The sequence below is a fragment of the Paroedura picta genome, chromosome 11, assembly GCF_049243985.1.
Source record: "Paroedura picta isolate Pp20150507F chromosome 11, Ppicta_v3.0, whole genome shotgun sequence".
Lineage (NCBI taxonomy): Eukaryota > Metazoa > Chordata > Lepidosauria > Squamata > Gekkonidae > Paroedura > Paroedura picta.
The window spans coordinates 12,253,029-12,265,143 of record NC_135379.1 but is presented as its reverse complement, the minus strand read 5'-3'; the positions used below and the strand labels follow the sequence as shown (position 1 = coordinate 12,265,143).

The 12,115-nt window shown below is 44.6% G+C and overlaps 1 protein-coding gene and 1 long non-coding RNA gene across 4 annotated transcripts in view; one reads left to right on the top strand and one right to left on the bottom strand.

The window, feature by feature from the left end:
• The window catches only part of ITGB1 (integrin subunit beta 1), a 27,849-nt gene extending 20,791 nt beyond the window's left edge, over positions 1-7,058 (bottom strand). For both annotated transcript variants that reach the window (XM_077303233.1, XM_077303234.1), the window contains exon 1: positions 6,813-7,058. In XM_077303233.1, the coding sequence (XP_077159348.1) occupies positions 6,813-7,043 (231 nt within the window). In that variant the 5' untranslated portion in view covers positions 7,044-7,058. The remainder of the gene's footprint in view (positions 1-6,812) is intronic.
• Positions 6,975-12,115, top strand: part of LOC143820418 (uncharacterized) — a 23,003-nt gene continuing 17,862 nt past the window's right edge. For both annotated transcript variants that reach the window (XR_013225338.1, XR_013225337.1), the window contains exons 1-2: positions 6,975-7,557; positions 8,258-8,344. This is a non-coding gene — a long non-coding RNA (uncharacterized LOC143820418). The remainder of the gene's footprint in view (positions 7,558-8,257; positions 8,345-12,115) is intronic.

Below are 12,115 nucleotides of genomic sequence, written 5' to 3'. Positions count from 1 at the left end.
CATTCTATACCCTATGTAGAATTGCCAGTTGATCTCAGTTATTCGAGAACCTAACTTCTCCACGACTTCTCCTCCCCCTAAATAATCACATTTCAGCAATTCGACTGCAAAGCCTCCTATTGTAGTTTCTATCAAAAACTTTGTAGCCTACGGCAGGGGTAGTCAACCTGTGGTCCTCCAGATGTCCATGGACTACAATTCCCATGAGCCTCTGCCAGCATTTGCTGGCAGGGGCTCATGGGAATTGTAGCCCATGGACATCTGGAGGACCACAGGTTGACTACCCCTGGCCTACGGTACATCATATATACTTTCTATCCACAGCCCCTTATAGAACAGTATTCAGCTGTATTTGATTTTAAACCCATATTTAACCACACAATATTTCTTTCAGTTTACGTGTATTTGTTACATGGCAGGATGTCCTTGTCACTAATGAAAAGAAACCACACCAGAATGTTAATTAAACTCTTAATGGGCAGCGGGGTGGGAATGAAAGGTCACTTTGGACCTGTTCTAAATAAATAAGAATATCTACTAGAGCTAAAGGAGGGGAGAGAAATGTCAGCTCACTATAGGTAAAGTGCATTTTCTAAAGTGCATTCTCTCTTCGGAAAAAGGAAGTTTGCCATTTCCTTCCGCTCGCTGACTTTCAATGTCTCCACCCAAATACATCACTACCCACCGAGTATCAAGAGATTTCCAATGCTTTGTCAGCAACATGTTTTAAAAACCATTTTCACAGTCTTACAGATGAAGCCGCTGTCACCTTCTAAACGCACAGCCGGATTCAGGCTTCATTTTGAAACACTAGTAAAACAGGGATATTTTAGACAGAACCTGAGCCAGGATGCTCCACTTCCCTCCATTTTTAGTAGATTGAAGCTGGTGCCCAATTTTGAAAGTCCATGCTGTTTTCCCCTGATGAGTGGTACTTGCGACAGACAGAAATGTCCATTTATTATTATAGAAGAGAACATGGAAGGTCTTCTGGAGATAATATGAGCCAGGATATTCCAATTCTCTTTGTTTCTGGCACTACATTTCCCCTGGCCATCCTGAATCCGGTGGCCAAATTTGAGGCTCTTCGGTTTATTTTCTGATGAATTATGCCTACCATGGACAGACAGGTGAGCAGCCATATCTTTTTATGGTTATAAGCTACAGGAAGTCATAAACATAACCTGGGATTGTCTTGCTGGTGTACTGCTTCTGGAAGCTTTCCAGCTATAATGACAAAATCAAAACTGTAGCTCTCCAGATAAGCCTCCCGGGAGAGAGTTTGGTGCCATTACGAAGAAGGCCTTCTCCCAAGATGCTATCTGTCTAATATCTGAAGGTGGGCAAACCTGAAACAGGTAACAGAAAATGTCTACAGCTGTCCAGTATGTGCATAACAGGATAGGGTCCTTGAAGTGTGTTGGTCTCAAGCAATAATGGACTTTATGAGGCTTAGACTATTTTATTATATTAAAATTCAAAGTATTTTACTCATTGTCCTTTTGTTGACTATTCACTCTTAATAGTTCTAAATGCATAACCGTAGGCTCTTTTGGAGAAGGCTGCTTAATCATTTCCTTAGGATACTTTTGGGTGACACAAGAATGAGTCATCTGGTTTATCATAATTAGGGTGGATGCTTACGGCTTGCATCTGTATCAGGAAGCATTTTTAAAAACATGTTCAAGGTTAAGGATCTTTGCATTTACTTAAATGCTTTAAGAGAACAGGCAACTATTCACCCTCACACATAAAGTTTATGGCTTCTATCCAGACAGCTGTAGACACAGAAAGATTCCACAATGAGCTAAGGCAACCACAAAAAAAAAAATTATTTTTGCAACCAAAGAAGAGGTAAAAGTGTTCAATCGCTGGATCTAATCTATTACCACCAGGTTCAAAATACATTTTTTCATAAAATAAATATATTTTTTCATAACGTCACCTAATTTTTATATCAGAAATAAAGAGCACCTGATTTACCATTTGCAAATCAGCATGCTACAATGTCTAACATAGTCACAGAGGAAGTGAGAGGTTCTCAGATCTCTTTTCAGCAATCAAATTACTTAGCTGGCCTTAAAAGCCACTGTTTTTTAGACTTTGCTCTATGTATGTAATACTAGGATAGTAATTCCCCCTATTACAGGATTATGATGTTCCTGGAAAACTCTGTAATTCTGAAATCAGTGCACTTCAAATTATCCACTGAATCCAGTGAATTTAATTATTTTAAAATAGGCTTTCTCATCTTGTCAGCTCTGGAGAGGTTTCCCGAATGGATGGGAGTTAATTTTTGAATATATTTTTTAACTTGTTAAATATTTATTGGGTGATATGACCATATATGGCCATGTTGATCTACCCCCCCTCACTCCCAAAATGACCAATAATGGGCCTGGAGGGATGGGAAGGAGTCTCGAGTGGGCATGGACACAGCTATGCTTCCCAGCCATATTCTAAATGATTGTGCCACTTCTGGGGTTTCTTGTAGTCTGAAGAATGTTTCAGGGGTTTCTCGACAGTAAAAAAGTTGAGAAAGGCTGGTTTAGGATATAATTATCTTTAGGATTTCACGGTACTGACATCAAATACATTCTTCTACAAATATGCTGTTCCAATGGACTAGTTCTTAATATTTAATATTAATATTTAAAAAAAGAGACCTCACCCTCTTCTGTTGCCTGTTATGCACCTCGCTGGGGCTTAATAATATAATACATATGCTAAAGACTAATGTGAAAAAAACCCTTTAATACAAACCACATACCATTGAATTCACTGACTAGAAAACCTGGCTGTTCTACATCTACAAAGAAATTTTTCTGGCATGTGTTAAGGGAGACAGAACATACCATGAATCTCCATCTTTCAACTTAGAGCCCTGAAAGACACTTAAGAGTAAGAATAGCGAGAAATAACATAAACTAAAATGAAAACTTTTTTATCCAGCACTTGAAGATCTGAAAAACTCCATTGCCCACCCCCCACCATACTCCTATATCTTCAGGCACATATGTGCCCTATTAATAGACTCATAGAATTGGAAGGGACTTCCAGGGTCATTTAGTCCAGGGGTGTTCAACCTGGGGTCCACCAGATGTTCATGGACTACAATTCCCATGAGCCCCTGCCAGCAAGCGCTTTGTAGTCCATGGAATTGTAGTCCATGAACATCTGGAAAACCACAGGTTGACTACCCCTGATCTAGTCCAACCTGCTGCAGAATGCTGCCTCACCTGGTGGCTTTCTACACTAACAACAGTCATGTATTTCCTTCCTCCTTGAGTATGCTTTAAGGGTACTATGGTAGAAACATATAAGGCCTAGATACTAACCTCGTGCAAGACCCTACAATCAAATGGTGAAACCTTAGATAGATCACAGCAACAAACTCTAATTTGGGATTACACACTAATTCCAACAAGGAAATCCATAGAAACTATCATGACAAAGGAAATACCTGCAATCCCTTTCAGATGCTACTAACACGCATGCTGGGAGCCCCTCAATGGGAACCCATACAATATAGGGTACTCCTGCTATATGTGGTCACCATTTCACGTGAAATGGGCAACACAAAGATTTTTTAAAGTGCTGAGCTCCCTAGCACAATATAAGCACTGTGAATATTGAATGCAGTGCCACTCGCTGTTGATGGGTTCCCAGTATGAGTAGTTGCGATGTCTAAAAAGGTCTTTTGTGTGCATGCAATCTTAAGAATAAAAATTATTCATTAGAGCAGAAGCTACTCAGTTATTAAGCTACAGAATTTTTACAGTTTGAGTGTCAGCATGTACATCTTCCTGATTTAGTCACATCCCTATCCAAGGCCAGGTGAGATCTTGGAAGCTACCCTGGATTGACCAGAATAAGAATTTGGATGGGAGACCACCAAAGTTGCAATGTGAAGGTGGGCAGTGATAAACCATCAGCGCATATCTCTTGCCTTGTAAACCCTACTGAGTTGCCATAAATCAGTTGCATTTTCCACCACCCACCCACCTACCACATGAACAGATGTACAGACTTACAGCACTTAGAACTTCCTGAACTCTTTCATACTGGCTAGTAAATATTTGTTTTATTAATACATTTTAACCCATGTTTCAATATAAAAACTCAAGGAGAGTACTAAACAGATGAATGAAACAACCCGAATGAAATGATAAACAACAGACCAGTCCAAAGTCACCACAATTAGATTACAGTTAATGTGGGATTTCAACTGGGTAGAATAAAAGATGTGGCAGTGGAATAAGGTTCTGCACCCAACTATTTAGGTACGAGAGGACAGAAATAGCTGATCTAAGTTCTGGCATTACTTGGAAGCCCAGTATCAAATTCTATAGATGTTTGCTTTGTGATAAGCACCACAGAATTCAGACATTGTTAAGTTTTAAAACCAAACACAGGAAAGGTGTATATGAATAAGGTTGTAGCAAATTCACAAGGAACAGTAACAGATCTGTGGGCTTCAAATCTATCCGGACTTAGAACCCAACTTTCATCCCTACGTAGCAGCATGGAGCTACAATTCAGGTATCCAAAAGGTGGAACAGAAGTACCTTGACCTGCCTATGCTAAAAAGGAATTATCTTCAGTGGTTTTTGCCTTGTCTACTACTGTTCCACTCAGCCTGCATGCAAAAATAGCCAGGAGGTATATCAACCTTGCTCTGTACACATACAAACTAGCAGCAAGTCCATACAAAAAGCAGGGTAGGGTAACCTCAAAGGTTGAGGGGAAAAAGAAACTAATATGTGGCTAAGTGCTAATGCACAAAATATAGTATACAATTTAATTATACTTTCAAAGGGGCTAAAATGTCATTTAAAAATCCATTCCGATGGTTCTGCATATAAGTACCTATGCCTAATATAAAGACAATTGTCCAAATATATAAATACGGGTTAAAAGGTACAAATTATGTCCATATATACAAGAACCAAAAGTGTTTTGGCTAAAAGCCTTCCTCAGTGGTAAGCTTCAAACTGAGAATTCCATAAATTTTAAAAAGTCATAATATCTAAAACTGATTTAAAAAACTGTTCATATATGACATGTATCTTAGTCACACTGAGATGTTCATACATGAAGTGGTAATAAATATTCTTAAGAGGCAGCACGGGCAGCTCAATATTTCACATGCCCATGAATCTGCTTAGGCCCAACCTGCAACATTCAGAGTTCCAGAGGAATGCTCAGAGACAATATGAGAAGAATCAAAACCAAAAATATGAGAAGAATCAAACAAAAAAGCAGCAAAAATGGCAAGTTTATAGGGATTTGCAAAGCATCTTACAATTCTGACCCACAGAAGCTATAGCAATGGAAACCCATGCTCAAATACCTATTTAGCCACAGAGCTCATTGCATGGCTATGGGTAAATCACCATTTCTGAACCTAACCCACTTCAAAGTTGTCCTGAAGCCAAAATACGCCCCTGAGCTCCAAGGAAGCTTTTTGTACTATGAATACAGATACACTGAGTATCTTAAGAAGCCACATAAAAGAATGTAAATATAACTAAGTGTTACTCAGGAGAGAGAAGGCAAGAAAGAGAAAAACAGCATGCAACCCCTTATAAGGTCGTGTTAAATGACAGCATGCATGGCCACACTACTGCAAGCGGCAATTAATTATGTCCAAAACCTGCATATAAATAAAGACAAGGGTGACCACAGAAGATGTCACGGAAATGAAACCCAGTGAGAGAGAAAACACCAATGGCTGCAACCTGAAGAAACAAACTAACTTATTTCAGGCAAACATTAATAGGATGAAGCTGGTGATCCAAAACACATTCAGGTGAAGAAAACTCCGTGCAACTCCATGGAGATGGGTTTTAAGAGTGGGATCCATTCCGTTAAGCAACAGTCATGAAACACAACTGGAAAGAAGGTCCACTGAAACTCACAAAACTTAATTTCGAAGCTTCAGAACCATCTTTCTGTAATTGACACAACTGCTGCTTCCTACTGCTTCTCTCCTTGCTGTAGGCCAGGGGTGGTGAAACTGCGGCCCTCCAGATGTCCATGGACTACAATTCCCATGAGACCCTGCTGGCAGGGGCTCATTGGAATTGTAGTCCATGGACATCTGGAGGGCCGCAGTTTCACCACCCCTGTTCTAGAACATAATTGTGTTCTTTTATGAGCACACTAGCTGCAAAGCCCGTTCCTAAGAACCTTGCAGGCGAGTGTCCACGCGTGCATGCTTTGGGTGAGTGGGTGACTGGGTGGGGGGGCGTGGACGGGTAGGGTGTCTGCCTCCCCCCACCCACAAGCAAGCAGCAAGCAAGCCACGGAAACGTCCCATCCAGTACCCCCAATAGCCCACCCCGCAATCTGGCCAGGCAGGGCAGCCACAGCCACTCCCGTGCTCCCACCCAGCTCTGCCACGACTTGGCCTCTCCCCAGATGCAGGACTCCGGCAGCGCCCTCCGGCCTAGCAGATCCCACCCCGCGCAACCACCGGACCAAGTTGCAAAAAACCCGGGCGGGAGGGAAGCCCTCCGGCCAAAACGGGAGCAAATCTCCTATTGTGTGAGAGTGTGTGTGTGATTTGTATCCACTCCCCGAGGCGGTGCCGTTTCTTCCCCACGAGGGCAACTTGCACCAACACGCACCACACCCCCACCCCAAAATACCCCCTCACAAGGGAAGCCCTCGCCAGACGCTCCCCGAAAAGCCGTGAGGGGAGGCGAGCTTGAGGCGAGAGACGGCGGGAGACCGCGGCCTCCCTTCCACTCACCCACCCACCCCCGAGCGAGGCATGAACTGAAGGCCCGGCCCTCGGCCCGCCGTACCTGTGCCATGGCCGCTCTTCTCCGTGTCCCGCCGCTCTTTCCGGCCTCCTCAGCGCTCCGCCGCCGGCGAGGGCTCGGCCGGGCCTTGCTCAGAGCCGCAGCAGCAGCAGCAGCAGCGCCGCCTTCCCCGCCGCGCCTTCCCGCCGCACCATCTGCGAGCCCAGCCCCGCCAAGGGAAGGGGAGGACGGCCCGGGCCTGCAAGCGTCGCCGCCGCGGCTCCGGAAGCGCATTCCTCGCGGCTGCCGTCAGCCTGGGCGGAGCGTGGAGGGCGCGGGCCCGCGGCCTGGCCTGGCCTAGCCTCGCCTCGCCCTCCGGGGGATCTTCTTGAGTTTTCCCTCAGGCCCGCGCCGCTTGGCCGCATTTTGGGGAGGGGGTCGCTGAGGCACGACCCCCCCCCCACCACCCGTTCCTGGGGTGCAGTTTCCCCACCCCGGGGACTGATCACTGTATACGCGCAGGGTGCTATTCTCGCCCGGCGCCGCGTCTTCCTTTTAGCGGGGTGCTTTTCTGAGGCTGTTTATTAACGTGTTGCTAATTTGCTCTCTCCTTATGGAGGCAGCGCGGCGGTTTCCACTTGGCCGTCTGAAGAAGCGTGCACGCGCACGAAAGCGCCCGCCTTGAGCAAAAGCTTGTTGGTGGTCAGGGTGCCGTCGGACTCACGCGTTGTCTCCTCTTGAACTTGATGGGGGACGGGCGGGGCAAGCAGCCGGCCTCTTTGTGATTGCTTCTCACAACTGGGGAAAGGTCTGCCATTAACCTGGATTTTTTTTTATTTCTCCAGTGTTTCTGTGAGCTAAAGCTGAGCTTAAAAGAAAAAGAAGAGTTGGTTCTTACATGCTGCTATTCTCTACCTAAAGGAGTCTCAAAGTGTCTTACAATTGCCTTCCCTTTCCTCTCCCCACAACAGACACCCTGCGAGGTGGGTGAGGCTGAGAGAGCCCTGATATCACTGCTTGGTCAGAACAGCTGTGGCGAGCCCAAGGTCACCCCAGCTGGCTGCATGTGGAGGAGAAGCGGGGAATCAAACCTGGCTCACCAGATTAGAAGTCTGCACTCCTAACCACTACACCAAAGAGTTTTGGCAAAGAGTTACCATTACCACTTTGCATAATTTGGATATTATGACACAGTTTACTAATTTGCCACTAATGTACTTTTGCCCTATATCTATATTCTTATGATCCTTGTTCTATTTAGTCTGAAGAAGAGTGCCTGCACTCGCCTTGAATAAAAATTTGTTGGGATTAAAGGTGCTGTTGGACTCGGTTTTAGGAATGGAGCTTTTGTCTGTAGTGGAGTCTTCCTTCCTCCTTTCCCCCTTTCCTCCCTTCCCCTCCCTTCTCATGATAAAGCAACAAGAGAAGCCAGGATGGTGACTCAAACACTAGGTGACTAAAACACAGCATCTTCTGAAGGAGGTACTGATTTGCTTGTTCCCCCACAGGGTATGATGGAGTTATCAATTCATATGCTAAAGTGAAGACAGGGACATCCATGGACACAATGGAAGAAAGAAGAGCAAGACCCAAAGGCACAATGTAGAAATGCAGTAAGGAGGTTCTGCCATTGGTAGCTATTGAGGCACTATAGTTATTTCTATTGGAGCCTATAATTATGTCATTAATTTCTCATAGCTTTCTAAGGTTACTGCCCTAAGGGAAGAAGCTTGTTATTTTTTTTGTGCTGTTAAGTTTCTCTTTAAATCTAATTTTAACTTCCATATTGCCAGAATAAAAAATTAGGGAACGCTTGAAATCTATACAACAATTTATTATCAATCCAAACTTGGTTTTATTAATTTAACAACAGAAATAGTCTTTGTATATAACATTGATATTCATAAAATGTAAAAGTATAAGTGCCTTAGGCTTATAATAGCAAAATTACAAATATAATGACTGGGGAAGGTACTGTCAAACCACCTCGTATTGAGTCTGCCATGAAAACGCTAGAGGGCGTCACCCCAAGGGTCAGGCATGACCCGGTGCTTGCACAGGGGATATCTTTACCTTTAGAGCAGCAGTTTCTAATCTAGCTAGCTGGGTTTGATAGCATGCTCCCCTACATGCAGCCAGCTGGGTGACTTTGCACTCACCATAGCACTGATAGAGCTGTTCTGCCTGAGCAGTGATATCAGGGCGCTCTCAGCCTCACCCACCTCTGTTGTGGGGAGAGGAAAGGGAAGGCGACTGTAAGCCAAGTAGGAATGTCTTCAACGGTGAAAATGTGACAATTTCTAGAGTTCAGAAAAATACAGCATAAAGAGTCATTGTCCATACGGATGCCAGTCCCCAAGTGGGTCCTGGGGATGCCCCAAAATTACGCCTCATCTCCAGACTAAAAGGATGAGTTCCCTAGAGAAAATGGCTGCTTTGAAGAGTGGACTCCATAACATTGTACGATATTGAGGTCCCTCACAGCCCCACCCCAGCTTCACCCCTCAAATTTCCAGGTATTTCCCAAGGGGTGGCAATCCTATCATCAAGTGCCTCTTGGCACTGTTGAAGACCTTGCTATTTTGTGCTGCTTTGAGAAACAGGACAGAACATAATAGTTTTCTTATTTACTGTGGAAAGTTTGGGAAGGCTACAAGGAATGGAAGACCAATGTTGGAATTCAGAAGCCCTTAACTGTTACTACCATTGTGCAGAAATGGTCATTTCCCCAAAATTCCTCATATATTGATCAAGCCTTTCTTTATCATAAAAACATTGGTGTTTTTTATTTTAAAAAACCTTTTGCCAAAATGCTTGAGTGAATGGAAACTATGAATTTGATTTACAATTCTTCTTCCAAGCTGTTAATTTTTTGAAACATTGTGCTGGAAAGGGTTGTTCAGAACCACGTTGCTATCTAAAAATGATAGGAAAAAATGAAAAGAACAGTTGATTTGGCATGAATCTTGAGAGTGGTAGATTTTTAAACCATTCTAAAGTATTGGGTAACATTGGGTCGATTATGTTATGAAAGCAAATATATTCTGTGTTTACTTAGATTTGGTATCTTTGGTATTTTAGTATGTACTAGTGCTCCAAATTCTGTTCTCTTTCGAAGAAAGAATGAAAACACCAACTTTTGAAAAATATATTCCTGAAAAAGAAGTACATTCGGGGAAGTCTTATTCAGTTCGTTCATGTGTTTTCTGAAAGCCCATAACATTTCCCTTGCTAGTAGTGGCTATTAAAATCAGGTAGAAAGATGCTAATAAAGAACACTATAATCCATACCAAAAACTACATAGCAAAACAAGTACATAAGACAACTATAGCCAAAATGTTGTAATGTGTTCTCTCCATGGGGTCCCAGCAATGACCCAAGTTGCCACATTCTGGATCACTTGAAGTTTTCAGAATAGCTTCAAGAGCAGCCCTGTGTAGAGCAAGTCACAGAAATCTAATATGGAGGTGACCATTGCATGGATCACAATGGTAGATCAGGTATAAAGAAGTAGGGTGCAAGTTGTGTCGGGCGGAGGTGGTAAAATGCTTGGCAAGCAATGTTTGTGACCTGGGCCTCCATAGATAAGGAGGTATCCAATATCACACCCAGGTTCTTGATGGTGTTGAAGGTGTTAAGTGGACTTTGTCACAAGCCAGGAGTTGCTCTGCCCCCCCCCCCCCCCAGCATGCCTGCCCAACCAACGAGAGGGTTCCTGTTTAGCTGGATTTATTTTCAGCCAACTCCAGTTGAGCTAGTCCACCACAACCTCCAGACGGTCAACAAATCTGGGGGTCTGGACGGATGATTGCAATTTTTGAAGCAATTGCTTTGTCCAGAATTTGTCACGGTGTATTTATAATAGCTAAGCTCTTGATGACACTACAATCCTTCAATAACACATTATCATCTTGTAAAATATTCCAGCAGAGCTGCTGATACTGAAGGGAAAGATTACTGTGTTAGATTTCCAGTGATTAACAGTCATGCTCTCTGGCTACTCCTTTAAAAGTCTAGCCAGATCTCCCGTTCAGCCTAAATCCTGTGAGTTCATTAATGTTTTTCATAATTAAGGTGGGATTAAGTATTAAACCATGAAAACGCTGGAGGGCGTCACCCCAAGGGTCAGACATGACTCGGTGCTTGCACAGGGGATACCTTTACCTTTACCTAAGTATTAAAAATTTCACCTTTTCCCCTTTTTTCTCAGCACTGTCATTTCCACTGGATCATTATTTTGCTGGTGGTCTTGCTGTTGTAAACCAGGAAATATGGGTTTAGAATCATAGAGTTGGAAGGGGTCATGCAGGCCATCTAGTCCAACCCTCTGCTCAATGCAGGATCAGCCCTAAGCATCCTAAAGCATCCGAGAAAAGTGTGTATCCAACCTTTGCTTGAAGACTGCCATGTTTTCTCAACCAGGGTTTCCTGGAACCCTGGGAGTTAATTATTTTTAATATATTGTTTACATTTATTAAACATTTATTGAGTGACTAGTTTCAAAGCCCCTTTATAAAAAGGGGTTTTGAAAGGGGAGAAGGCGTCAGACCGGCAGGGAGGGAACCCCCAGCAGCCGCGCTTTGCGCGACTGCTGGGGGTTCCCTCGGGCGGCGGTCTGACGCTGCGAGAGGCGCTTCGCGCCTCTCGCTGCGTCAGACCGGCAGGGAGGGAAGCCCCAGCAGCCGCGCTTCGCGCCTCTCGCCGCGTCAGACCGGCAGGGAGGGAACCCCCAGCAGCCGCGCTTCGCGCGACTGCTGGGGGTTCCCTCGGGCGGCGGTCTGACGCGGCGAGAGGCGCTTCGCGCCTCTCGCCGCGTCAGTCAGGGAGCAACTGCGAGCCGCGCTGTGCGCGGCTCACAGTTGCTCAGGCTGGGAATCGGAGGGACCAATCGGCAGGCGCTTCACGCCTGCCGATTGGTCCCTCCGATTGTCTGTCGTGAGGAAGGGTCCAACCCGGACCCTTCCTCATCACGGACAAAGCCCACCTCTAGGGGGCTTAATGAATTATTTAGTCCGTGGCGCCCGTGGCGCCACGGGCTGTTTAAAGATATGACCATATATGTTTGTGTTGACACCCTCTCCCAATATGGGCAGTGATGGGCTTGGAATGGGTGGGAAGGGGCAAGGCCCGGTGTGGGCATGCATACAACCATGCTTCCCAACCATGTTCTGCACGATCGCCTGAAGAATGTTTCAGGGGTTTCTCAATGGTAAAAAAGTTTAGAAAGGCTAGCTTAGAGGATTTGTGGTGGGTGGTGGTGGTCACATTTATATGAGGCTCTGCCAGGTCCCGGAAAAGGCAATGGTATTGCATCCTTTTCGTATGAGCATCGAAAACTCCAGCCAAAATCACGAGCACATGGGGT